Source organism: Typopeltis vanoorti, chromosome 11 (assembly GCF_054136105.1).
Source record: "Typopeltis vanoorti isolate ZY-2024b chromosome 11, IOZ_Tvanoo_1.0, whole genome shotgun sequence".
NCBI classification, from domain to species: Eukaryota; Metazoa; Arthropoda; class Arachnida; order Uropygi; family Thelyphonidae; genus Typopeltis; species Typopeltis vanoorti.
In genome coordinates this window covers 103,276,537-103,304,246 of record NC_143559.1, presented here as the reverse complement: position 1 = coordinate 103,304,246, position 27,710 = coordinate 103,276,537, and the positions used below count along the sequence as shown (strand labels likewise).

At 35.7% G+C, this 27,710-nt stretch overlaps 1 protein-coding gene across 1 annotated transcript in view; it reads left to right on the top strand.

The window, feature by feature from the left end:
* LOC150101890 (ras-related protein Rab-35-like) overlaps nt 1-27,710 on the top strand; it is a 43,617-nt gene that overhangs the window by 5,390 nt on the left and 10,517 nt on the right. The window contains exons 2-4 of the mRNA XM_090400950.1: nt 11,448-11,498; nt 17,128-17,251; nt 24,412-24,536. Of these exons, the coding sequence (XP_090257076.1) occupies nt 11,448-11,498; nt 17,128-17,251; nt 24,412-24,536 (300 nt within the window). The remainder of the gene's footprint in view (nt 1-11,447; nt 11,499-17,127; nt 17,252-24,411; nt 24,537-27,710) is intronic.

The following is a 27,710-nucleotide window of genomic DNA, read 5'->3' as shown; positions in this document are numbered from 1 at the left end:
AATTTGCATTAGATAAAAGTCGATCACTAACTGTATATATTTAATTATATATATATATATTTATTTATTTTAATGTTACTTCCATCCATAGAAGGTTGTATTAGCTTGTAGTATCTTAGTACAGTGGATGGACTAAGGATTTTTTCTGTTTTTATTAATTTTTATTTTTTGTATTTTCACCAGGCAGTGAAACTCATTTCCACCAAAAAATAGCTGCAAACATCCATGCCTACAGGAATTCAAACCTGCAGCTTGTTGGTAGAAGAGCAGATATTCTATCAGTCACTAGGCTGGCCATGTGCTAAATACAAAAATTACATCTGTTTTATTCTATCATCCACATGCTACTTAAAAAAAAAACTTTGACATAAATTCACATTGTTAAATTATACTAATTCAAGGTTAATGCTCTTCAGAGTCTGTAGGTGAGTGATGATTGACATGATGTGTCATGTGCACTGCTGTCACTATATAGTGACATTGTTGTTCATGTGCCACCAGAGTAGGATGCATTTCCTATTCCAAGTGGTTAGCATTTCTGCTCTCCAGCCAAAAGGCTGCAGGTTCAAATCCTGCCGTAGGCATGAATCTTTGTGATTGTTTGTGAAAATACTAGGGGCAGTCATGGGTAGTAGATGGCATTGGTGTGGTTTGCTGTAGTTAGTGGATTGAGTGGTGAAGATGGAGAGTTGTAGAGTAGGTGCCCTCGCACAACAATCTTTGGAGGCATCACATAATAATAATAATATGTGAACTGACTTTGTGGAGGACATTTTGGTATAATTTCTCATATGTTATTGCTTTTTTTATGCAAAAGGTGGACTAAGTGATTTTGATACTGCCATCGCTGCAGTTGCATGTTGTCGCAGTATATGAATAGTGCAACTATGTATCCAACAAAGTAAAAAATGTTTTACATAACATATAGTTTTGGTAATGGGTATGCGTCAGTTCCATTTGCTATTGAGGAAGCCTTATAAACTATGCAAGTGATTGCTAATTCTGTTTAAGAAATTAAAGTGGGCAGAACATGCTGTCATGAAATCCATTATTAGTCTCATGATAGTATGTTATCAATTCCTCAACACCTGAGGTCTGTGGATGAAGACAACTATTAATGGATCTGAAGGCAAAGCATCCATTGTGAACTGGATTCATATTTTTAGCTACCAGCTGTGAGAGCATCACATTGAGAGACTCAGCACAAATGATCTTGTAAGAGATTTGAATCTTACCAAAATACAAGCTTAAGTCTTGGGGTCTCAGCTGCAAGATTTCATTATCCTTTAAAAGGTCAACAATAACCTCATATTGGATGTCACAAAATTTGAATTGCCTTTTCTGTTAGTGGTGGCATCTATGAAGAATGATGAATAGTTTGTTTATAGCTATATCAAAGATTAGTTTATTGGGTATGCTTCAACATACTAAAATAAATAATCCAGTAGCATATGTTATATATAAAGGAATTTGTGAGTATAGAATTCCTTTATTGTTCTTTCAGTTGTACTGACAGGACATGCTCTCTTTGATTGGAAAAGAGATTGATTTTTATCATAAGAGGAATGCTTATCAAGTAGGTAGTCTCATTGGGAAGGGAGGGTGGTGAATAGGAATTGTTTTTCTCCTGGAAACTTGGATTTTTTGTTTCACGAAACAGCAAATTGTCCAGAAAACACATGCAATTGACAAATATTGCATAGTGCAGTGCTTCTCAAACTTTTGGATGTAAAGGCTCCCTTGGAAAAATTAAGATATTTCACATCCCCCATCGAAAAAGAAAATTGTATTACAGACATATATTATTATAATATTTGTTGTATTTATATTCAATACAAAACATACACAGCGAATATTGCAAAAATCCAATATTCTAATCGCAGGCGAAGCTGCAAGTGCAGATAAAGAGGTGGCCGCAAATTATCCAGAGATTTTTAAGAAAATTGTGGAAGAAGGGGGCGGGGGGAGCTATTGTGACCAACAAATATTTAATGTCAATGAAACTGGCCTTTTTTTGGAAGCGAATGCCTGTCAAATCAGAGAAATCTCAGCCTGGTTTTAAAGTCAATTGAGATTACTGCTAGTAATATGCAAGCCATGATTTTAGAGTCGTTTCAAATGAATCTAAGTTAATTAAATCTCATTCTGAGAAATTAAATGATTCTGTCCTGCTAAATTGAGATACACAGTGGGAAGATGTTGAAGAATATGAAGAAAATTTAATTACTGACAACCCAAAGAGATTTCACAGAAACAATTTGAAAACATTTTTTGTACAATCAAAGTTTTTAAGCAGCACTGCTTAGAAGCTGACCCTGATGAAAAGAGAAGCAGTAAAATTTGCAAAAGTAGTAGAAGAGGCAATAGGGCCATACCATCAGTTGTATGAAAAAAAGAAACAGAGAGCCCAACAAACGATGTTGCTCAATTCTTCATTAAGAAGTATAATAATAAATTTATATTCAGATTATGTTTTATTGTCTTTCAGCTTCATGGTTTTCCTTTAACTAGGCCCTGAGATATACCCTAATTCTTTTTTAAAAAAAAATTATGGGTCAAAAAAGAAATTTGAGGAATGAATTATACTTTTTCCAATAGGTTATTATATTCGATTAATGTGCCTGTTTTAAAGCACACATTGGCACGTTAATTGAGAGATTGCTGCATATAATATTTCCAGAGAAGACTGGGAACAGGATGGGATGGGGTATGCTGCCAGCCTAAAGAAGACTCCATAAGGGAGGCCCATTATTCACACACAATACTGATCATACTCTGCCTTGAGCTCATTCACTAACAAAATACAAAATGTCACCTCTGGCATCTTGTTCTATCCATTCATGATCTAAGCAGAAGACTTAGTCCTAACCACCCTTACTAAACAGTTATATAATTCTTTAGAAGGCTTTCAGTATTGAAACTACATGTTTTTAGATAAATAACAAGTTTAGTAAAATTCTTACACCTTCAGTGATATTAGCATAAGTTGTACAAAAAAGACTAGAAACAGTTACACACACATCTGGTACATATAAATAAGTAACCAGAATAAATATGTTAATTAATTACTGTATACCTGTTGGAACAATGCTAGTTGTTGCCATCATGTTCTGTAACATTATGTATGTCATATCCTAGGTTTGCAGCAGTTAGATTTTTGATGAAAGTAGACCAAACTTGGTGTAGGATTAAGCCTTAATTTTCGCTATATTGTGTGGAGATCCTTTAGTATTTGCAAGGCTTCTTCTTTTTTTTTTTTCCTGTAGAACAATCGTGATCAATATAAGGCAATTTTGTTTGTCATCAAACTACTTGATGCCTGCAATAGTTGTATGAAATGGCAAACCTGATTTATGCTGTCTTCTTTTTTCAACATTTCTTATGTGTTTAGGCATGCTGATTTACACCACTTATATAATTTCCAGGGGTGAGCCCTTATTTCCTTATCTGCTATGTGCTGAAAAAAGTATTGTGTCAATCCTATAAAATCCCTTTAATAACTTATATGCTTCTATTGTGTCCCTTCTTTTTCGTCTATTAGTGTTTTTTTTTTTTTATACATATATATAAGCCCACAGACTTTGTCTATTCTCATAGGGAGCATTCCACAGACCTGGCACAATCTTTGTCACTCTTTCCTGTAAATCCCTCATCCCTCTTCACCACTTCATCCCCACATAATCCAGTGACCAGATCCATATGCAATAGTCCAGATGTAACCTAAAGGAAAATAACCTCCCTATCCCTGCTTATCAGTGTGGGCGAATTACTTGACTATTACTCTTCTCGGTTTTGCACCATCATCAGCAAACAATAGAATATTTCCTTCAAATCATTTCTTATATAATTAATGTACAACTTAAGCAGAAGAGAACCAAGTCCTGAGCCCTGTAGTGCATCATTAGTCACCTGCATTCTCCTGGTCTCACTTTCTCCATAAATCCCTCTATCTGTCCATCAGCTGCTTTCTAATCCTAATCACTAGCTTCATATCCATCTTCATAGGCTCCAATTTATACAACAAAGTTCAATGTGGTCTGCTAAGTTTAGAAGTATCACTCAGTAGTTGTTTCTGTCCAATTCAGCTGTCACTAAATTGGACAGCAATAGCTACTCAGTGACCAGCAGATTACTAAGGCAAGACCTACCCTTCATATAGCCATGTTGCCTCCTATGATATATAATATTACCATCCACCTAGTCTTGAACCAACTTCTCCAATATCTTAACCCCCCCCCCCCCGAGATATTAATTGGCCTATGATTTGCTGCTACTTTCTTGGAGCCTGCTTTATCAGAGATGCTGATTCTCTTGCACATTCTTGTAAAACATTAACTGACATACCATCTAATCCCATAGTGGTGTTCTCATTAAGGTTCTGCAATTATGCTGTCTGCTAATGCCTTTTATTCCCTTAGAGAGAGTAGGCGAGGGTGGTTTAGTCCTATCTAACTTTTGGAGATAGTCCAATCTCCACCGGTAGCTAATCAGAGAATTCTAGCCCAGGATTATCGCTAATTTTGAGTGGCATCCAGTGAAGAGATTGGCAAGCAAGTGCTGCCATCTCATGGTCCTGACATGGCGTGTTATTCTGTAAGTAGTTTTCGGTATTGAGACCACATATTAATATAAAGAGTTTATTAAAAATAAACAATTAAAAAAAGTTCCGACAAGTTTCGTTCGTCGTAAGACTTGCATCATCAGGAATAATGTTACATAAAAATTTTACACAACAAAAGCTTATTGACAATTAATTATACATATTAGATGTTTTTAATAACTTCACAACTGTAGACATAGGTTTCTGTGGTTTAGCAGTTCAAAAGTTTCCTGTGACATCTGTTACGTAGGCCAGACAGGAAGATCGAGAGAAATTCGTATGAACAAACATCAAAAAGACGTACAAAAAAAAAAAAAAAGGAGAGAACATAAATCAGGCCTAGCATATCACATAACTTTCACTGGCCGTAATGTACTTTGGCATAAAACGAACATGTCTTGTATTGAAAAAAACTTTTCACAAGGAAATTTAAAGAAGTTGCAAATATGCTTAGAATCCCAATGCAACAAAAACAAGGGCTTAATTTGATCAGCCACGTTTGATCAGCATTCATAAAAAATATACCTAAGTCAGACCTAGGACAGTGTGAATGTGAACAACAGAACGTGACAACATCCAGCATTGTTCAAACATAGCATACATGAATGTATGTATCGATTCTGCATTTGGATTTTTTAATTTTTAATTTGATGAACAGTTAGATGGCCATAACATCAAATGGACTATTTTGAGTAAGTTCCTCATTTATTGTGTTTAAACGTTTAGTTACCTTTAACCCCTGAAGAAGTAAGTCAAATGATATACGAAACTTGTCGGGTTTTGATTATCTTGATCTCAATAAACGTGGTCGCAATATCGGAATTTTTCTTTTGAACTTCAACTGTTAAATAATTGAGAAACCAGAATACAAATGATATATTCATTACTGTATGCATGTTGGAACATTGCTAGTTGTTGCGTTTGGTGGCTCACATGTGCTGTATCCTAGGTCCGTGACAGTTAAATTTTTGATGAAGGCAGGCCACACGCTTGATGTAAAATCAAGCAGCGATTTTTATTGCAGTGTGTGGGGATCCTAAGCATTTGTGCGGTTTGTTTAAATTTTCTTGTGAAACAGTTATTATCGATATATGACATGTTTGTCTGTTACCAGAGTACTTGATGGCCTGTAGTAGCTGCGTGGAATGCTGATTTGTACTCCTTTCTTTTTTTCAACATCTTTTACATGTTCAGGCATGCGGATCTCTCCTGACCTTCCTGTCTGGCCTACATAACAAATGCCACAAGAGCAATGAATCTCATAGATGCCTGGTTTTTTTCATGGGGTGGTGTGGTACTTTTGGTAGATGTAGGAATCTTGATACATTTTGTAAAGGTAGAAAAGCCACTTTTATGTTGTACTCACGGTAGCAACATAGTCACTTTGTCTGTAACATTTTTGATGTATGACGGCGTGACTGCATCCTTGAAATCTTGTTTAAGTAAGGGAGTTGCAGGAACTGTATTAAGAATTTTTTTGATCATCGTGGGTTCAAAACCATTAAGTGCAAGGTTCTGTGCCAAGTAGTGTAATTCTTCATTTCTTTTAATTGGTGTGCTAGATGTATTGTATGTCCTGTCTTGTAAAGTTTTAATTATGCCTATTTTTTACAATGGATGGTGGTGTGAAGCATCATTCAAAAATCTTCCCGTTGTGGTGGGTTTTCTGTAAACAGAGAAAGATAACTTTTTTCCTGTTAGTTTGCCCCACCTAGTTAGGACTAGTCTTTCATCCATGTTGCATGTGTGTTACAAATCTCATTGTACTCCCATACAATGTCTCTAACAGATGAAATATTGGAAGAATTAAAAAATATTTTTGATCCTTTTCCAGTGAACTCCATTAAACTTTTAACATGTGATTGTAAATTAGATGCCAAGAAATTATATTCTTCGTTTCATCGTTTATCCAATTGTAAGCAAACAAAGTTTGCACATGAAGTAATTTCATGACAGCGCAACTTGTATATAGAGGCTAATAACTTCACACCAATTGCCTTAGTATCCCACAATCCAAAGCACATACATATCCTTACAGACATGTATAATGCTATGCATTATGGGAATGGGCCACTATCCAATAAAGGTTTTGACCTTTATTGAGGTGAAAAAGTAAAGGAGTGCTCATCATAGGCCTAGAGTAGTTAGTACAGGGTTGTAGTATAGATAGTATTAGGAGAAAGAAAAGACAGACAGACAAATGCTATCAGTTTTCCCATTTTCACCAGTCTCATATAGATGAACAACCAAAAGACCAATTGAAAATTAAGTGCAAAGATGACTGATACCCAGATGGTCAACCTTATCTGAGTTAACCACCTTGAGTTGGCCTTCTCTGCCTGGGATTGCTCTCCAGTTGTTCCTGCAATTGACTGAGACCACATTAAATTAAGATGATGGGAACTATTTAAAAAACCTCTCATATCAAGAAAAGACAGAATTTTATCTCCCTCTGGTGATTATTGCATAATGTGGGTGGTCTACACCATCTAATCAAAAATTTTATCTCCTAGAATGCTTCTTTCTAAATACAAAAATCGTCTGACTGAACAATAAAATTTCCACAATAAAATATTATGAAGCATTTGGATGTCATATTGCTGGTTTCTTTCTAATCTTCTATAAATGGTATTTTAATTATAAAAATAACCTGTTCTGTTGTAAGTAATGGAATATCCAACACATTACATAATCTGTTCCAAATACGAAGGGTAAGAGGGCAGCTGTAGAATGCATGTTCTACTGTTTCCAATCAGAAACAGATGTCACAGATTGGATCTCTGATGTTAAAGTACCTCCATTTGATGGTATCGACTGGAAGGCAGCCATATGCAATTCTCCAAGCAAGATCTCTCCTGTTAGGGTATCCTTGGAACTTCAATAAGCTATGAAACAAAATTTTGTTGTCAGTAAGAACCCATAGAAGTTCGTGATAAAAGAGATTAAAGACTTCTTTATATCAAATTTTACTTCTTTTTTTTTTAATGGAAGGAATGTCAATGTTAGAGTGTTGTTAGTATTCAGGAAAAATCTTCTTCTGTACTACCTGGGTTTTCAGCTTTTGAACCTTTATAATCATTTACTCCAAACAGGGGAAGATGAAAACCCAGGTAGTACAGGAGAAGATCTGCACATGTGTGATTGGTCTGCAATATTTTATGGAATTTTTAAGCTGTATTGCTTAAAGAGCAGAATTTTAAGACTGGAAGCCCAAATCCTCCATGCTTCTTTGATAGTTGAAGAAATTCCTTTTTTAACTTCTTGGTATCGGCTGGACCAAAAATATTAACATTTGACCTCCATGGAGTCAGACTCATCATGGGAGGCACACACACATGCTCATCCAAATGTGCTTTAAATTGATTCAATATGTCTACACCCACAACCCATTCAAGCAATGCATTCCACTCTTCATGCAAAGAACCTTCTGCTCACAACCCTCCTTATACAGTTTCCAGCGATGGCCTCTTGTTCAATCCCTTCCTCCTCCCATTCTATGAAAAATCTTCCATGTTGACCCAATAACAACCACTGACTGGCTTATATGTCTCAATTGTATCTCCTTTCTTCCTCCTATTCATGAGGCTTTGTTACTTACATTCTCTCAATCTCTCCTCATACTCCACATTCCAAAGACTACTGACCACCTTTGTGAATCTTTTCTGGACCCTTTCCAAACATATCCTTGTCACCATAAAAACCTGGCAACCAAATCTGTGCACAATAATCCATATGAGGTGATCAAGGCCTTATACAATGGCATCATAACCTCTCTATTTCTGCATGTCGGTGTCCTCTGCATCATTGCCATTATCCGATGTGAAGTCTTGTGAAGATCTTCACATGTGTGATTGGTCTGCAATATTTTATTGATTTTTTAAGCTGTATTGCTTAAATAGCAGAATTTTAAGACTGGAAGTCCTAATCTTCCGTGCTTCTTTGATAGTTGAAGAAATTCCTTTTTAACTTCTTGTTATCAACTGGACCAAAAAATTTGGCAGGTTTACTATATAATTGCTTTTCTTCAGCTTCTGTGATGTCTGTAATATTTATTATGTACAGCTAAGCAGGAAAGATTATGGTTTTGAGTACTATGGCTTTAGAAGAAAAGGAAAGAAGAAAAAAGGGAATTCCAAGTATAGTGAGGGGTGTTCTCTCTCTCTCTTGGCGGTTAGCCCAAAAGGAATGCCTCCAAGATTGCACTTTCCAAAAACTTTTAATTTTGTCTAATTTGCATTAATAGTTAATCCACTGCTTTTGCTGAATTTTTCCAAAATACCAAAAATATATATATGGAATTTTGAGGTCTCATTACTGGTAGCTAGACCTATAAGTGATACTAAGGTTGAGGTAATACAGAAGTCATATTTTCATATATAAGTAGCCAAAAGGTGTTGCACCTTATTATTAAAATACTCTGGAATAGAGATAGGTGTTGAAAGTTTTTCCACTTGGTTATATTATAAATTAAAGATGCCAAGAAATTATTGTCATGAAGTTACTTCATGTGCATACTTTGTTTGCTTATACTTGGATAAAGGATGAAATCAAGAAATATAATTTCTTGTCATCTTTAATTTATAATATAACCAAGTGGAAAAACTTTCGACATGAGATTGTATTATCAGGTGTTCGAAATCAAAAACAGTATCTGTATTACTGGAAGGTCTCACAAGTTCATTTCCATTGGTTCAGTGTTTGGACTGCTACTTCTGACCTTATATAGTTTGAAGGGTTGCTTATAGACATTTATGGAGAATGTTTTGAATTTGTTTTTCAGGTGGATTTGAAGGATTCGTTATAGGGATGTCATTTTAAATTTACTAACCATATGATTTTTGCACTCTTGAACTGGAGAGATGATGTAGATGTATATTTTCAATAAGTTATGCTAAGCGTTATATCAGTGTTGGCTATTAAAATGTTGCTGATGAGAAGGGAATTTACAGATGTTGAATGAATGTAAGGCATTGTATGAGCATAATTAAAGGGCTTCCTGTTTTCATAGATTGTAGTCATTTTTTTTTTTAAATAGGAATCTTCAATTTTTGCTTTTCTTTACTATTTTATATTCATCAAGCTCCATGTGGTTACAGGACTACTCGTAGAAGGGCCTCCTCCTGTTATAAATTTTACGAGCTATGCTCCATACTGTTTTAAACTTGCTTTCTGGGAGCATTTCAATTAATTTACTGATCTCTAAGTAAAAATAAATAAAAAAATATTCTGCCTTTATATGTCTCTTTCAGAGATATTTTTGGTTCTCCTCCACAGAGTGGAGAACAACAAAAAGGATATTTCTGCAAGTTGTAGCTCTGTATTAATATATTAGGACAAACATTAATGGATCAAGAACAGATACAGCATGGTGCTTGCCATCTTTTCTGAACTCCTTTATCGGATTTAAAATCTGATTGCCTGCTACTGTTTCTTTAATTTGAATACCAGCTTGTCAAATTCCTATATAAGTAAATTTCATTACAAGCATTTCTCAGGTTCCCTGCAGATATCAACTAACTGTAAAATTAAATTGCTAAAACAAGATCTTCTTGTACATTATCTATCAATAATTGTCCAGAGACCGACCCCTATTATTTGAAATTATAGAACATTACAGGTTTGTTAATAACATAAAAACCAGTGTACAGATAGAAAGCAGTATTTCATCATAGCAGTTGAATACAGGTGTTATGGCAACATGACGTGAACTTAGTGACTACGAGAGGCGTGTCATCGTGGACTCTCATCACATTGGCGGTATGTATATACATGCCTTTGCCACTTAACTGGAGCATCTAAAATCAATGGTTGGCAACGTGAGACATTCTGGCATCACTAGTGCAGGAAAGCACCCAGGGCAGCCATCGAAAATGACTGACAGGGACAGGAGGATGTTCAAACAGGCATGCAAAACCTGGCTACAATCAGCACAGACCATCCATAATTTCATACAGTATTAGTGCTCACCATGGTGAGCACTAATACTGTATGAAAAGAACTCCATTTACTAGGTTTTCATGGAAGAGCAGTGGCACACAAGCCAAACATCACAACAATGAACAAGTTGGCTCTGGCCTGGTGCAGAGAGCCTGTGAATTGGACAATTGACCAGTGGAAAATGATACTCTGGAGCAGCATATCAAAGTTCACCAGTTTCTAGTCCAATGGAAGGGTGTGGAGGCAGCCTGGTGAACACTTGTTATCACATTGTGTTGTACACCACAGTAAAGTTTGGTGAAGGAGTAATGGTGTGGGGTGCATTCAGTTGGTTTGGAGTGGTTCCATGAAGGCAGCTTAGTACCTTGATATCTGGATAATCAGATGCTACCTGCACTGTGGAGTTTTTATGGAATGGACCTGTGTTACTATCAAGATAACAATGCCCCATGGAACAAAGCTGCAGCTGTTATGGAATGGTATGAAGAGATCCTTATGCTCTTAAAATATTGGAAGAAAGTGGAGACAATCGTTGCCAGTTCAGCAAAACATTGTTCATGAAACGCATATACATAAGGCAGGAAACAAATGTCTGAAAAAAAGTGATTTAAATGAGAGAATGATGATCAGACTGATTTGGCCCTCATAAAGGCAGATTTTGTAAGTGCCAAATGCCATTTCTCTGTCATGGAATTTGTATTTAATGAAATATATATATTTCATTTAAAATCTTTTAATTTATACATTTCTAGAAAAATGAAACATTAAATTGTTGAAATATTAGCAGTAATTTATTGTTTCATTAGTTGTGGATAATGAAACATTAAATTGTTGAAATATTAGCAGTAATTTATTGTTTCATTAGTTGTGGATAATGAAATAATTGGTAAATTTGTTTTATATTTCTTAGGTGTTGGTAAAAGTAGTCTTCTGCTGAGATTTGCTGACAATACTTTCTCAGGTAAAATCAAAGTAGATATTAGTATTAAATGAATTAACATTTCATTTAAATTTGTCTTCTAATGTATGAAGATATCAGTTGGCAAAATTATATTAAATGATAAATTTTGGAAACAAACAAAAAAAAAAAAATTAAGAATTATCGGGTGACTACATTGACTTTCTCTCAGTATGTTGCTCTCCATTATAATGTATTTAAAGCTTGCATCTGAAAATCATGTGCAAATTGCCATGCTGCATGCACATATTAGGAAATATGATACTGTTGAAAACCACAATATCACTTATATATTTAATCTAGTGCTAGAAAAAATATCTACTACTGCTTCTATCTCTAATTCAGAATTAGAGCATCTTCATGAATATGGCTTCCTGATGAAGTATTAAACATGAAAACATGCATTTTGGTCGTGTACTTTATATGCTTACTAGGACAATTCTCTCCATTTAGTGAATATTTAGGATAATTTATATCTTTTCAAGTTTTTTTTCTTTTTTACCTCTGCCAAATAGAAAAACTCCTTCAAGGGCTCAGTGGCAAACCCAAGGTACCTGATGCTGGACCACCATGCTTTACTTCATGTAATATACATTTGTTATATTATCTGTAGACTGGTCCTTACCTTCCTTCTTTTCTTCCTACTCTTTTCCTCCCCCAAAATGCAGTTAGAGTATTCAATATATAGTACTCCGAATCTTTCCTATTTTGCTATTTCATTTTATTTTATGCAGTGGAAGTCTACCTCACACAGTAGATAAAAGTCCTGGCCAACATAGGATGAATTGGACCAAAACTCCCCAGAAATGTGGAACGAGCCATTGCAACCCTACCATTTATTTTCTTGCAGTGACTTCATTCCAGAATGCTAATATGGTTGTGACTTATAATACATCTCATGCTGCATCAGTTGCTGTGCAGAATAATCAGAGCATATTCAGGGCTTAGGCAGAGGGTCCTGTTTGAGAAGTATATTACAGTCTCCAACCAGTCAGTGATATTCTTAACGAGGAATATGGATGGTATAGGATTAATCCTAGAGAGGAATTTTAAAAAAGGCACATGGATAGGTACACTTGATATTGGCTGTAAAGAGATAGAGAGGTATAAAATTGAATCATGGGAATTACAGAGACCAGATGGAATGAAGGTCACTTCAGAAAATAAGATGAGAAGCTAGTTGTTTATTCAGGAGGTTTTATTTATTTCTTATGATGTGGCTGTGGAGGAGGGGAGGTATGTCACCATTTCAATTCCCCCCCCCCCCCATTTTTATCTGCTCAGGACCAGCATTCTGACTGTATGCTGGTCCTGAGCAGATAAAAATTGGGGGGGGGGGGGAATTGACTGTATGACTAAGAGGGACCATTTCTTAAGTATTTCTGACTGTAATTCGTGTGTGTTCATGGGGCCAGTTTGCCTGTTCTGGGGGATGAAAAAACCCAAGTTTCCCGGTGGGGAAAAACCCTACCTCTGTATGAAATATAAAACTGGCCAACTCATCTTTTCTCGAAAGAGACTAGACAGTTTCCTTGCATCATGGTCGGGAATTGAATTCTGGTCTTTCCAACCAAAGGGCTTCGTCTCTACTGACTTAGTCTATGACTAGACTATACATGGTGATTCAAAGCATCATGGGGGTAGCTGGCTGTGATACTGAAGACAGTTCAGGCAAGAACCCTTCTTGGTTAGAATTCTGTTAATGACAGATACTTTATGTTAGACTTAAGGCTCTCCTACCAATGTGTCAATTGTGGTAGTTTATGCACCCCATACAGATAAGCCTGATGAAGAGAGTGAGGAATTCTATGAAAACTTGCAAATTGTTTTGGACTGCCTGCTAAGGAGAGATCTACCTTACATCTTAAGGGACAGTGGGAAAGAGTATGAGAGTTAGGCCTGAGTGTGGCATGTTTGGTCTGGGTGAACGTAACACCCATGGTGAAAGGCTGTTGGAATTTGCCCATGTTAATATATTAGTTATTGTTAACAATACCTCTTTCCAGAAGCACCAAACAGACCTATACTTGGACATCTAACATTGATAAATTAAGGCACCAGATTGATTACATTCTGACTCTCCAACAGTGGAAGACAAGAATCTCTGATGTGCATACTTGTTCTGGAGCAGACTAGTACAGACCATCAGCTAGTAAGACCCACAGTAAGTCTTAGACTCAGAAACCTTCCAAGTTAGACACATCCAACTAGACTGAATGTTAGAATAATTCCTAGTGGGCTCACAGAAGAAACATCAACTCAGTTGGATAATTTTTGGTTGGGATCACAATGCTTTCGGAAGGGGTCACGATTATAATACAGGATACAGCCAAAAGTATCTCAGCTCAAGAAGACCAAGAGATCCATGGATTGCAGATTCAATGTGGGATCTAATCGAAAGAAGAAGTGGTTGGAGAAACATACAGGGACTGAAGAATATAAGAGATTACATAGAGAAGTCAGAAGAGCTGTCAAGCAGCACAAGAAAATTTTTATGGTAATAAATGTGAAGAGAGAGAGTTTCAGATGACGAGGCACAATTATAAAATGTTTCATTTGGTTCGTGGCCTAAAGCATAAGTTTAAGCTCAGATTAAATGCCATTGAAGACAGGAATGGAGCAGTACTAACAGAAGAACTGGAAATCAAAAGCAGATGGAAAGAATACTATGAGAAACTCTACAACAGAGAGGATAAAGAAAATTTGGAGGAGCCCTCTCACGAGAAAAATTTCAATTTGGAATCTCCACTTAGACATGATGTTAAAAGAGCAGTTAAACAGATTAACAGCAACAAGGTCCTGGGTACAGATGGAATCCCAGTAGAATTTGTTAAGGCTCCAGGAGATGGAGGGATAATAGTGTTTCATTGATTGATTACAAGAATATGGGAGGAAGTCTTGTGGCCTAGAAACTGGACGAAGTTGGTTTTACCACTACATAAGAAGGGAGATATGAAGGATTGCAAAAACTATAGAACTATTAATCTCTCATGCAAGCAACATTTTATTAAAGATCATCCTAAATAGGATTGAGGCAAAAGTCAATGTGGAGATGCCCAAGGAACAAGCAGGTTTTAGGAAAGGTAAAGCTAGCTACCAGAAATCAAACCTGTGCCTTTGGTAGAGCATAAAAAAGTATAAAGAATTTAGTCTCCCTATGGCAGTGTGTTTCTTAAACTACTCTGAAGCTTTTGACTGTGTTTAGCATATGAAACTGTGGGAAGTAATGAAAAGAATGGGCTTTCCTCAACATGCTATCAGATTCACAGTTAACTTGTACAGTGAGCAAGAAGCCATGGTAAGAACAGGTGTTGGATTAACTTGTCTTCAAGTTGAAAAGGAAGTTAAGCAAGGATTCCTACTTTCTCCTCACTTGTTTGGTATCTATGCTAAGGACATCATGCATGTAGCATTGGATGAGCTCAAGACAGGAATTAGGATAGGTGGTAGATTGATCAGTAATCTGAGGTATGCTGATGATACAGTACTTGGACTTTAGGACTTGCTAAGGCAAGACAAAGATTATGATTTTCAAAAGAAATACAGACAGGAAAGCTCCTGAGAAACAAGTGTATCTTAATGGAGAAAGAATTGAAGTTATCATGGGCTCCATTATTAATTGAAAAATTGCTGTTCAGAATACAGTGGCGCCTTGCAATTCGACAGTTGAATTTCGATGGCTGGTGCATGCGCTTCATGGAACTGTGCAATGTCATTTGTTATTTGTCATTTCTTGTTGGGCTGCATTGGTGTTTGCTTGTGTTGTTTGTGCTAATTTTAAATTCTGCATTTTTCAGAAAGTAAAAATTTTGTGCATCTGCAGTTATTATTTTTTTGAGTGAAATTTTAGAAAAGTGAAGTGAACAGAGGAATAATTCAAGAAAGATGCACACTTGGTTGAGCATAGAGAAGAAGGAAGAAATTGTAGATAAAGTGCAGGAAGGTAGAACAATTACGGATGTAGCTCAAGAGTATGGCATTCCTAGGTCAACTGTGGCAACTTTTTGGCAACCGAGAGAGAGAAAATTATGGATGCTAGGGTTTCTGCTGGTGCAGTGAAGATTATTGGCAAGAATAGATCTTCAATCAGTGAAGGGATGGGAAAGCTGCTTATCACCTGGATTAGAGAAAGACAGATGAAGGGAGATCCAGTAACTCAGGCAATGATCTGTGAGAAGGCTAGGTTAATTTTTTTGAAGAATTGCAGAAGAAAACTCCAGGATGTACCTCAGATCAAACTGAGAAATTCAAAGCAAGTTGAGGCTGGTTTCACAGATTCCAAGGTAGAACAGGCATCCATAGTATTCAGACAGGGGAAAACAGCTAGTGCCGATAAAGAAGTTGCAGAAAAGTTTGTGAACAAATTTGAAGATTTAATCAGGAAGGAAGGCTACCTGCTACAGCAAATTTTTAACGGGGATGAAACTTTGTTATTTTGGAAGCGCTTGCCAAATAGAACTTGCATCACACAAGAAGAAGTGAAGCTCCCAGGACATAAGCCTATGAAAGATAGGCTTATGTCCTGGGCAACAAACGCAAGCGGAGACTTTAAACTAAAGCCACTTCTGGTCTACCACTCAGAAAATCCTCGGTGCTTTGAGAAGAAAATGATTAAAGTCCAAACTGCCAGTGATGTGGAAATCAGTGCAAAAGCCTGGGTAGACCAGCAAGTTTTCAAAGATTAGATTTTGAGGTGTTTTCGCCGAGCATGAAGAAGTGCCTCATTGACAACAATTTGCCTTTGAAAGCACTGCTGATCTTTGACAATGCTAGTGCCCATCCTCAAGACTTATTCTTGAATTAAAGTATTGCCTTAATATATGATCCGGACCTGGCATTTACACGAAATCTTTTTTTTTTTTTTTCTTTCCTCCAAAAAAAAAAAAGAAATAAGATAAAATTGAGCCTCGAAAACTGTCAGTCTTTCCCCATGTGAAATTGTAAACTTAGTGCTATGGGTAATCAATGAGTAAAATCTAGAAATATTGGATAAAAAAGAACTTTTAAACCACTTTAGGATTCCAATAAGCAAGGTAACGGCACCAGGTACTAAATATCATTTAGCACTTACAAACATTTGCAAGTATCTGTTAGTATAATGGAATTTGAACCCACACCTTGTAGGTTGAAGAATGGAAATTATCAAGTACCTAGCTAATAACAATTGGAGGAATAGCAGTTCCTTTAAGTGCTGTGAAATTGAATACAGGTAACTTTTCATTTATTGCAGATGGACAGATTTTGTTACAGTTAATTTACTATGCTAGACTTGTAATTTCTAATAATGTTGTTTGCTATAGTGAGTTGAGTATATTGAAGACAGCATTTGCCACATGTCTTTCAGCTGTTATTCAAGGAAAAACTATGTACTTCTATGAAACATTAAATGATATCATTAATGTTTTCAATTGTTTCTTTGTTTATAATTACAAGATACTCATTTTGAAAGTTCGTTGTTATTTTATGTAACTTAGTGACATGAATTAAATCTATTTTACTTTTGAGAATAAAATGTTTTTGGAACATGGTTTCACTTAGTGTCTGGTAATGGCATGTATTGCGTATGCGGTATGATATATGGTTAATCACTGATTTTAAATGAGATCATAAATAACAGCGTTTTCTCTTTTAGGTAACTACATCACAACAATTGGAGTAGATTTCAAAATCAGGACAGTTGAAATAGATGGAGAACGGGTTAAACTACAAATATGGGATACTGCTGGGCAAGAAAGATTTCGGACAATTACTTCCACGTAAGATTTTTTTTTCTGTAGTAAAAAAAAAAATTAATAGTTTAAGATATCATTCCATAAATGGTTTGAATAATAACTTGCTAACCTAGAGCTTAGTGGATAGCATTTCTGCTTTCCTGCTAGCAAGTTACTATGCTACTCTTGTTTGTGGAAATCTTTGGGTGTTAGAGTAATCATGGCTTGTGTTGTGTTGAGTGCCTTTATAGAGAAGTTGCAAGGGCATTTGATTGGCAAGTTCTGAATTTGAATTCTGTCTAGGATGCAAGGAACTTTTATAAGGGCTTTCGGCTGAAGATGAGTTTGTATGGTGCAATTACCATACTTGATAATTTAAATAAAATCAAATGGCTTTTGTGAAGCCACCATCTGTTATTGGAAGTCTGAATTGCATGAAAATGCAATTATTTAGACATTCACTAAATGTTTCTTACACCATAATTCTAACATAGTTAAGTATGGGGAGAATGATATTTCAGATATTTAGCAAAAAAGCACGAATAAAAAAAATGACTGTCACTTTGCTGGCCTGGTTGCCCATGTGGATGTCATCTGTGCTTATTTGGAGGCCTGAAGTAGCTTGGAAAAAAATTACTATCTGCTCTTTACAGCTGAGTTCCCAAATTATCTAACCTTTAATAGAAGTTGCAAAGGCATTTGGTTGGAAAGTCCTGAGTTTGAATCCTGTCTAGGATGCAAGGAACTTTTATAAGGGCTTTCAGCTGAAGATGAGTTTCTATGGTGCAATTATCATGCTTCATAATTTAAATCAAATCAAATTGCTTTTGTAAAGCCACCACCTGTCATTGGAGTTCTGAAGAAGAGTCTGTTGACCCCATAGAGGTGGTGTTAGTCCCCACAGTATTTAAAAAAAAAAAAAAAAAAAAAAAAAAAAAAAAAAAAAAAAAGCAAAGTGCTTAAGGGGCAGTTAATAGCTTTTAATTTGTGCATGTGTATATTAATATGAAATATTAATATACACATGTGTATATTAATATACGCATGTGTATATTAATATGTATATGAAATTGCTTTTGTAAAGCCACCACCTGTCATTGGAGTTCTGAAGAAGAGTCTGTTGACCCCATAGAGGTGGTGTTAGTCCCCACAGTATTTAAAAAAAAAAAAAATAAAAAAAAATAGCAAAGTGCTTAAGGGGCAGTTAATAGCTTTTAATTTGTGCATATGTATATTAATTTAGAAATATATCGCTAACATTACATTGAAAGCACTGTATATAGCTAAGAAGAGAAAGCTATTGCCAAAATAAATATCACTGTTTCCTAGTTCTGTGAATTAATTTAATTATACTTTGAAAATGCTTAACACTTTATCACTTAATGTCATTTATGATTTAAATGTTTTAATTTTCTAAAACTGTTAAGTTTTTTGCTTTTATTTCTATCTTGGCTTTAGAATTTATGTAATGACATTTAAATGCTATGTGAGTGAAGATAGCTATATGCGAAACCAGTGATTAACATAGCATTAGAACTGTTATTGTTAGTCCGGAACATTTCATTTATGACAGTCAACTTTGAAGTCTGAGCTCCTTTTGAACCCACAATATGGCAAGGTGACTGGTTGCTCTCTGATTGTCATGAGTATCACCTCACATTGCATCTTCCTATTCTATCCTTTTACCTAATTTTAATCAGAAATGGAACATACAACAAACAATGATTGTTTCCATGATTGATAAATCTCCCTCACACCTGTCCTAACAGAAATTCCAAACTTAACAAAATATACAAAACATGCCAGAACTCCTACAAAAAAAAAAAAAAAAATTCACATCCACTTTACCAGTATTCATAGTATAAGCATGCATTAAACATTCCACCTTCAATGTCCAAATTACATGCTTCATGATTTGTTTTGCCATAAGGGTGGTGGCAGTACTTGTGCCTTTGTGAAATCCAACATCACCTGCCAGAGTGCCTAATTTAGAATCACCTACTTTTGACCTCTTGCCCAAGGTTTCTTTTCCCTACTTAGTAATGTTCATCTGCTATAGACTTTGCTCTCCAAATTCTGAAAACTGCTCTGACCTCTTTGTCTTCATATCCACGAAGGCTCAACCTTCTGCAATATAGTTATCCTATGAGTGAAGTCATCTTCCTAGGTGGCATTAATATTCACTCCAACTGGCTCCTCTTTTCCAACACCACAGACCAAGCTGGATGTGATACAGAAGATTTTTACAATTAAACAATGACCTGATGCAAAGTGTACATCTACCTACTTGAATTCTTGTTAACCCTTTGTTCTCAGTGTTTCAATTAGATCAGTGTTATACAAGTTTACTCTCTTATATGCTCTTTCTTGTGTACAGCATGGATAATTGGCATTGAAGAATAAATATTTACATAATGTAGTAGTACTGCTTTACATGCACTACCAGAAAACACATAATCATTATGGCAGGAAGGAACACAAATAGATTACATGAGATCAAATCTGAAATTAAACATTGGCTATATGAGTGTTAGGGCTTCAAATAAGTGGATCATTGGCACTTGGAAAAAAAAACAAAAAAACATTAGTTGTTCATATTCTGGTGTGCCATTACTTTAATCGAAAATGAGATTTATTGTTTACAGGTGTTAATACTCTGACAGAGGATACGTGAGAGCTTAAACTTTTTACAAGGAGTTGATTTCTGACCAGGCAGTTTTATATATATATTTTTTTATTATTTAATTTTTGTTGTTAAATATTTTATTTGCATGCTTTTGTCATACTTATTTTACCATCTATATTACTTGAAACAATGAAACCATAGTCAACCAGCTAATCAGCCAAGAGACACTATTTGGTCCATCAACATTGTGGATTATCAGACCATTGTTGGAAAAAAAGTTAATCTTTGACATCAGAAAATAAATTTTTCACCCTCTGCTGGTCTTTAACTGAGGATCTTGGCTTATTTTGATAAATTTCTCTTAATAGATCATTTGACTCAAGCTAAATAGTTGAATGCAGTCCAGTTGATGTTGAAGTGTGGATCCATGGACTGTTCAGAAATAGGTTTGTTTTGGATTTGTAACCGATCTTATTCAAAATAAATGCCTCTGGTGATTCAGCCATATCTTGAATACTGCACACAAGATTTGGTCATCTTGGTTTCTTGGGGACCAGGACGGTTAAAAAGATTCAGAGACGAGTGACCAATATGTTTGGTTGGGGGTTTGTGAGTTACAAAGTTTAGTTGATATGCAGAAGAAGGGGGGGGGGGAGACATGATAGAAACTTTTAAGATATTAAATGGGTTTTATAAAATTGATGCAAGCAAAATTTTTCAATATATGACAGTCAGAATTAGGCCCCATCCATGGAAGTTGTGTAAGAGTGTGGTTAGCAGGGGGGGTGGGTGCAGACCAGAGAGTGGTCAGTGAGTAGAATGGATTTCCAGAATTGGTTGGCAATTTCCTGATGGTGAATAGATTCAAAGAATGGTATGATAGGATTTGTGTGTATGATGGTTGATTTGGGTCTCCCACGATGAGTCTGAACTCCATAGAGATGCCGTTAATAATAATATAATCTGACATGGGATGTGAGAATGCCACCACTTCCTTTTTTTATCTGTTTAGCTCAAAATTTTCTTTTTGCATTCTGTTGCATTAATTTGCTGTCTTTATTGCTTTCTAAATTCTGATAACAACTCTGATCTCTTTATATGTGAAGTTTGATTTTCTACAATCCAAGTACCTAAATAGTGAGGTCACCTATCTTGACATCTTCAACGTTTACAGTTCAAACTGTCTTCTCTTTTCAAGTCCCACTGAAATGCTGATATGTTTGCAATGATCTAACAAGTTAATCTGTTAATTTGTTAGATCATTGTAACAGAATACCCAATCTGCACCATCATGTTGATACCCTTCGCTGTTGAGAGAATGGTGTGCATTCTTTGGTTCCCTTCCAAATACACAGGTATCAACTTTCTCCTTTAACTCAGATCATAACTGCATCCACATTTCTTTTTTTGTAGGACATCTTTCATACAGCTTCTCTGTCACTGTCCTTTGATATTAGAAATTGTAACACATGGAATGACATTTCTATTTCTTTCCATGATTTAATAAATGTTTCTATTCTTCTGATGCAAACACTTAATCTGGTCAGATAACCAAAGCAGTTCTAGCTGTAATAAGACTTTCATTCCTACTCAATGTGATTGCTGTCCAAACCTTAGATGATACTTCATCGGCGTGCTAAAAACAGTAAAAAAAAAATTTTACACGTCTCAAATGGCTTGAGAGAAAAACTCCATCTTTACATTGGAGGAAAAAAAAAAAATTTAGAAAAAATAACCAGACTTTTGAATGTACCAAAGAAATGATAGCACTGAGCCTTTTGGTCCTTTGCCAAGACCAGTGTAGGAAACTTTTGCCTTTTCATGCTCCATCTTGTTCACATCTTACCATCTGCCAAAGATATTGTAAACCTCTAGGGAAGTATTCTCTATCTTCTTCATAGTTTACCAAGGCAACTCACTCCCACATTCTAAGAACAACTTGTCATGCCTTCTTCTATTTTTCATCAGAAAGAAGTCCAAATAATTCTTAAGACTTGGAGGCTACCAGTGTCTTTTAGTCATCATGGTAGCATCTCTACCCCCCCCCCCCCCCAAAGCTGTGTTCAGAATATTTGTTTCAGAGCCTTCGTATGAGATGGTAGTGATGATGTTCGCTAATTGTGACCACCCAGGCCCAAATCTTGTATAGGATGTGAAAAACCTATTATAAGGGTTTTTATCTGAAGGTTGAATTAGTTGATCTCAGAGGTGTAAAGGTTTTATCTCCAAAACACTCATGTTTTTCATCTGGTCAGAGAATATACTTAATTAGTAGATATGGCAGGCTGTGTAGATGCATAGCATTGATTTGGTTACGAAGCAAAGTTACTTGGATGTAACGTAAAATGAAAAACTGTGACCCAGATTAATACCTGTTCTATATCTTTTCAATCTTATCCAGCTTCTATCCTCCAGCATGAAAGATCTTCTATTTATCCCATTGCCCTTACTTTAGTCTTCTCAAATAATGGAGGTAATCAAAAAAAGATTCAGAATCTTTCATCTCTTTACCATTCTCCAGTTTGGCAAGGATAACCTTGTGAACTTCTTTGCTATCAAAATACAGTCCTTTCCCACAAGACTGTTCTTATTTCACATCTCCAAACAAGATCGTATTTCCCTTATTGAGTTAATAACTTTTTGCACCTCTAGCCTTTCCTGGGACAAGCATTAGATACATAGCCTCTTCAGCATCCCAAAAACTTTGTGTGTGTTATTTTGGATCCTACAATTCATATAATGAAATAACTTTGTTATTCAAATACTGCTGAAATACACAATATACCGGTTATCTCGTATGTTAAATGATGGCATGTTTCCGATAAATACAGGATGGCCATAAATTAACTTTCCCTCTTTGGAGGTATCTGTAGCTAAAACTAATACATGGAATGAGACCACATTTTATATTGAGACTTTCGAAGGCATAGGGAGATGAATTCTACGAAAAAAAGATTTAGTACCAAAAGTCGCAGATAGGGGAAATTTTGGCACGGGCGGAGCCGAAAGCAGTCAAATATTTGCAGTAAACACAGGTAAAAAGGATTATGCAAATTTTACTGTGCGTACGTGACAGCAGCACTACCAGTTCCACTTAAAAAGGGATTGGGAATGTTCAACCAGTTATTCGAATGCTGATGAATTGTTCTCAATATGTGCCCTACCTTGCCCTCAGTGTGCTTTACTTGTTAAGTTGTTTTACCTTAAACAGTGCAATGCCGTAGCAGCCCTTCGGGAATTTAGAAGGTTTCATAACCTGTGTACAGGTCGTATGTCAGCTGTAGCACTGAGAGCTATGATTAAGAAGTTGCTGGAAAATTTTGTCATTCCTGCATTGCAGCAAAGACAATGTTTGGACTCCATAATTTTTATGCAGGATGGAGCACAGCAACACATTGAATGTTCGGTACAGCGCCTTTTACGCCAGCATTTCAGTAATGAGAGGGTTATCAGTCAGTTCTTTCTGATGACATGGCTGCCTTGATCCCCAGACATCACTCCATGTGACTTTTGGCTGTGGGGGGTATTTGAAATCCGTTGTGTATGCTGGTGGCATTCACAACAGATTCACATTCCCAACTTGTATGTCTTGAAAGAGAACATAAAACGGGCTGTTATGAACATCCAATCCGACTCCTTACACTCAGCTGTAGAGCATGTCGCACACTGGATGCAATTTGTTGTACACAAGAAAGCTCAGCACATTGAAAATCGTGTATGTGGTCCAGGGGACCCTGATTCTGATGAGTAAAACATTATTTCGTGTGAGTTCAATCACTACATTAATTTCTGTAGCTCTCGCAAGTTGTTTTAGTTTAATTATTATTATTCTTATTATCATTGTAATGCGTCACATATCCAGCTGGAATGAGTGACGTGGTGGCTGTTGCTTACACCGTAGAAATGTTATTATTCCATTTTATCTGCCTTTAATGTAATTATTCCCTTGTTTTCCATTTTATCTGCCTTTAATGTAATTATCCGCTTGTTTTCGGCTCTGCCAGTGCCAAAATTTCCCCCATCGGCGACTTTTGGTACTAAATCTTTTTTTCGCAGAAATCATTTCCCCATGCCTTCAAAAGTCTCAATATAAAATTTGGTCATTCTGTTTATTGGTTTTAGCTACAGATGCCTCCAAAGAGGGAAAGTTATTTTATGACCACCCTGTAGTTGTGTGTGTGACACATGCTTTAAAATTCATGTTACATGGTATTTATCGATACAGTCATGAGCTTCTTATTCATTCCTACCTATAGTAAGTGGGTTGGCTGCTCTGGGCCACAGAAGTGAAGAGTACGAGTGAGTTAAGTACAGAATTACACTAAAGAAACACTAGAACAAAGTTTGTGCTTTGAAAACCTGAAAGGAATAGAAGAGAAACATTATTTTGCTATTTTGTCTGTGTAACTAGTATTTGGTTCTAGTGTATATAAATTTTCATAAATGTAGATCATATTTCATTTTAAATATGATTCATCAGTCATGATAAATGCTTTTCTCTTTATCGTTTTATACTTACACCATTTCAGCTATAAAGTACCCGAACATGCGAGTTCTGAAGGTGTTTTTTTTTTTTTAGATACTACCGAGGAACACATGGTGTTATAGTGGTGTATGATGTAACTAATGGAGAGTCATTTGCAAATGTTAAAAGGTGGCTTCATGAAATTGACCAAAATTGTGATGTTGTAAATAGAATTTTAGGTGAGTGATTAGTTTTCTCAACTATATATTTAAAAAATTAATATGCTTAATACCCTAGTAAGTTGTTACCAATGCTTAATGTTTTTTTTTTAACTAATTTGCCACTTGATGCGTGGAAGTTAGTGCGTTTCAGCATGACTTGGTAATCTTTTGCCACATTGACATAGTTGTTTTTCCCTCCATGTTATATTGTGATCTTCATGAAAGTTCTTGGTTTTAACATGCTGGTAATCTTTTGCAGCAGTGCATAGTTAAACTTTGTTAGGTATTATTTTTAATTATTTTTTTTAAATATTTGATCTTGTACTATGATTTTCCCTTTGTTAGGCTCAGTGGCCTATCACAGCAAAGGAATGTGGCTTCATATAAACCTCACTAGTGTGATAGAGCAGTTAATCATATCTGAATAGAAAAAAACCTTGTTACCTCTCCAAGACAAGCTAACTCGCTTTCAATTAAGGACCCTTATAAAGATTCTTTGTCCTAATAGGATTTTAGCCCAGGTCTTTATAGTTGAAAGACATCAATACTGATTGAGCGGCTGCCTTCTCAGTTTATACTAATAAAATATATACTTAACAACTGTTTGTTCATATAGTGTATAGCTGATTATCTAAGCATATTAAATTCCTAGGAAGTCTCCAACACATTTGAGACCTTGCATCTTATATGATCTATATCATTGGTCAGCCATTGCAGTTCATAGATTTGTCATGGACTGGTTATTACTAACACCATGTTCCAATATAAAAATGTGCACAAATTCACATGGAGAGAAGAAGCAAGGAATAAGAAAAGTCTCATTGACTATGTTATTGTTGATAGTGATGTTTTCTCCCTGGTGCAGGACACCAGAGATTTGAAATTGGAAGCGATCGCTATTTAGTCTTGAACAGGATAAAATTGAATTTCATATTGAAAAGAATAACATGTAAGAAAGTTTTAAAACAAATAAAAGTTGAGCAGCTCTCAGATGTGAACTGTAGACTAACATACACAAAGATTATTGAAGAAAAAATGAAAGAGTTTGAGAACAGGAACCAAACCTTGGAGATTCATTGGCAAGCCTCGAAGAAACCCTGATTGATTCAGCCAGAGAGGCATGTGGTGAGGTTGTCTGCAAGGATAGAAAAATCAGGACTCCAGTGGACACAGGAAGTTAAAGAGGCAGTGAAGGAAAAGAAGCAATCATATCAAAAGTTCCTGGCAAATAAGTCAGCTTTTGCTCTTAGAGAATACAGAGACAAATGTAAGAAAGCAAAACACTGTGTAAAACTAGCTAAACAAAACTCATGGGAGGACTTTGGCAAGAACATAGAAAACAAATATCAAGAAGGTGGTAAGATATTCTGGAGGTTGTTGAAGAAGCTTAGAAATGGAGGAAAGAGTGCTGTACAAGGAGTTAGAGATGATAAAGGTGACATGAAAACAGGAGAAAAAGATATCCTTGAGGTATTGAGTAATTACTTCAAAAAATTGCTAAATGAAACAAGCAGTGATAGCACAGTGGTAAAAAAAACACTCAACAGGCATACGGTCAGGAATACATATCCATACTTGAAGTAGAAAAAGCCTTCAAAGGCTTGAAATGTGGAAAGGCAGCAGAGTAGATGATATTCGACCAGAAATGCTGAAGTATGGTGGTATATAAGTCTTACAGTGGCTGCACTGCATAGTTCAGAAAGCCTGGACAGAGGGATGATTTCCCAATGATTAGAGTAGAGCTCTAATAGTGCCCATATATAAAAAGGGAAATAAAACTGAATGTTAGAATTACAGAGGTATTTCCCTACTGAGTGTTCCTGGCAAGATCTATGCAAGTATACTTGAGAAACAGTTGAGAAGAATTGTGGAAGAAAAGCTTGGTGAAGAACAAGCTAGATTCAAGCTAAATAGAGGCTGTCATGATCAGATCTTCACTTATAAACAAATAGTCGAGAAAGCATGGGAATATAACAAAGATCTGTATTTAAGTTTTGTCGATCTGGAAAAGGCATATGACAAGGTGCCAAGAGAGAAGCTATTCAATATGCTAGACAGAATCATTGAAAATGTCAACTGTGTTGTGAATGGAAAACCTGTGGAACATGTAAAACATTTCAGCTACTTAGGCACGATTTTTAGTGAAGATGGTAAATTAAATATAGAAATAGATAACAGAATCAGCAAAGCTGGTATGGTGGGAAGTCAATTGAATAAATTCATATGGAATAAGAGAGAAATTAGTCAGAACACTAAATTAGCTGTATACAAGACAGTGTTCAAACCAGTTTTAACTTATGGATCTGAGAGCTGGGTCAGAAGTAAAACACTTGACCAAAGACTAGAGACTGCAGATATGAGAGTCCTGAGAAAGATTATAGGCGTGAACAGATGGCATCAATGGCAATATCATATTAAAAACGGGGATATTAGGAAAGAACTTGACATTGTCGGCATCTAGGAATGTTAGCAGAGCTAATCTTCAGTGGTATGGTTACTTAAACAGAATGGGTGAGGAAAGATTAGCAAAACAAGTGTTCTCTGCCAGGTTGGCAGGAAAACGACCCAGAGGAAGACCAAGATATAGGTAGATTGATACGGTACAGTGTGCCTTAGATGATAGAAATATAAGATCTGATAATGATAATATTGGAGTCTTGACAAGTAATATACTGATTTGGAGGAAAATTGTAGATAGGAAGTTAGTAATGATGTAAATTTTTCATGTAGTACTATCATATCCTGTACATCCCTTGAGGGTACATGTCAGGAATTTGATGATTATGATAAATTTTCATAGATAATATCCTTTAATTTCCATAGAACCTTGCACATCTCAGTATTTAGCAAACCTATATTTTATTTGTTTGATTAGTATTCATTTATTTTCTAAATATATCATCCATGAATAACAGCAACAGTGAATAACAAATGGCACTTATTGCATTATTAAAGTAAGTTTATAATGCTTTACATTTCAGTTGAAAACTTAATTCTAGCCAAGAAATTAAAGTGTTTGAAAAGATCTGTAATGTTCTATTTTGTAGAATGTTACTTTTAGCTTCAAGTGTGTGATAAGTAGTCAATTCACTGCAAACACTGTTATAACAATCTCATTCTCTGTAACAGACAACCAATAAGTCCTGGCCAAAGTCCTGTAAACACAATCATATTTTTAAAATTTCACTGTGG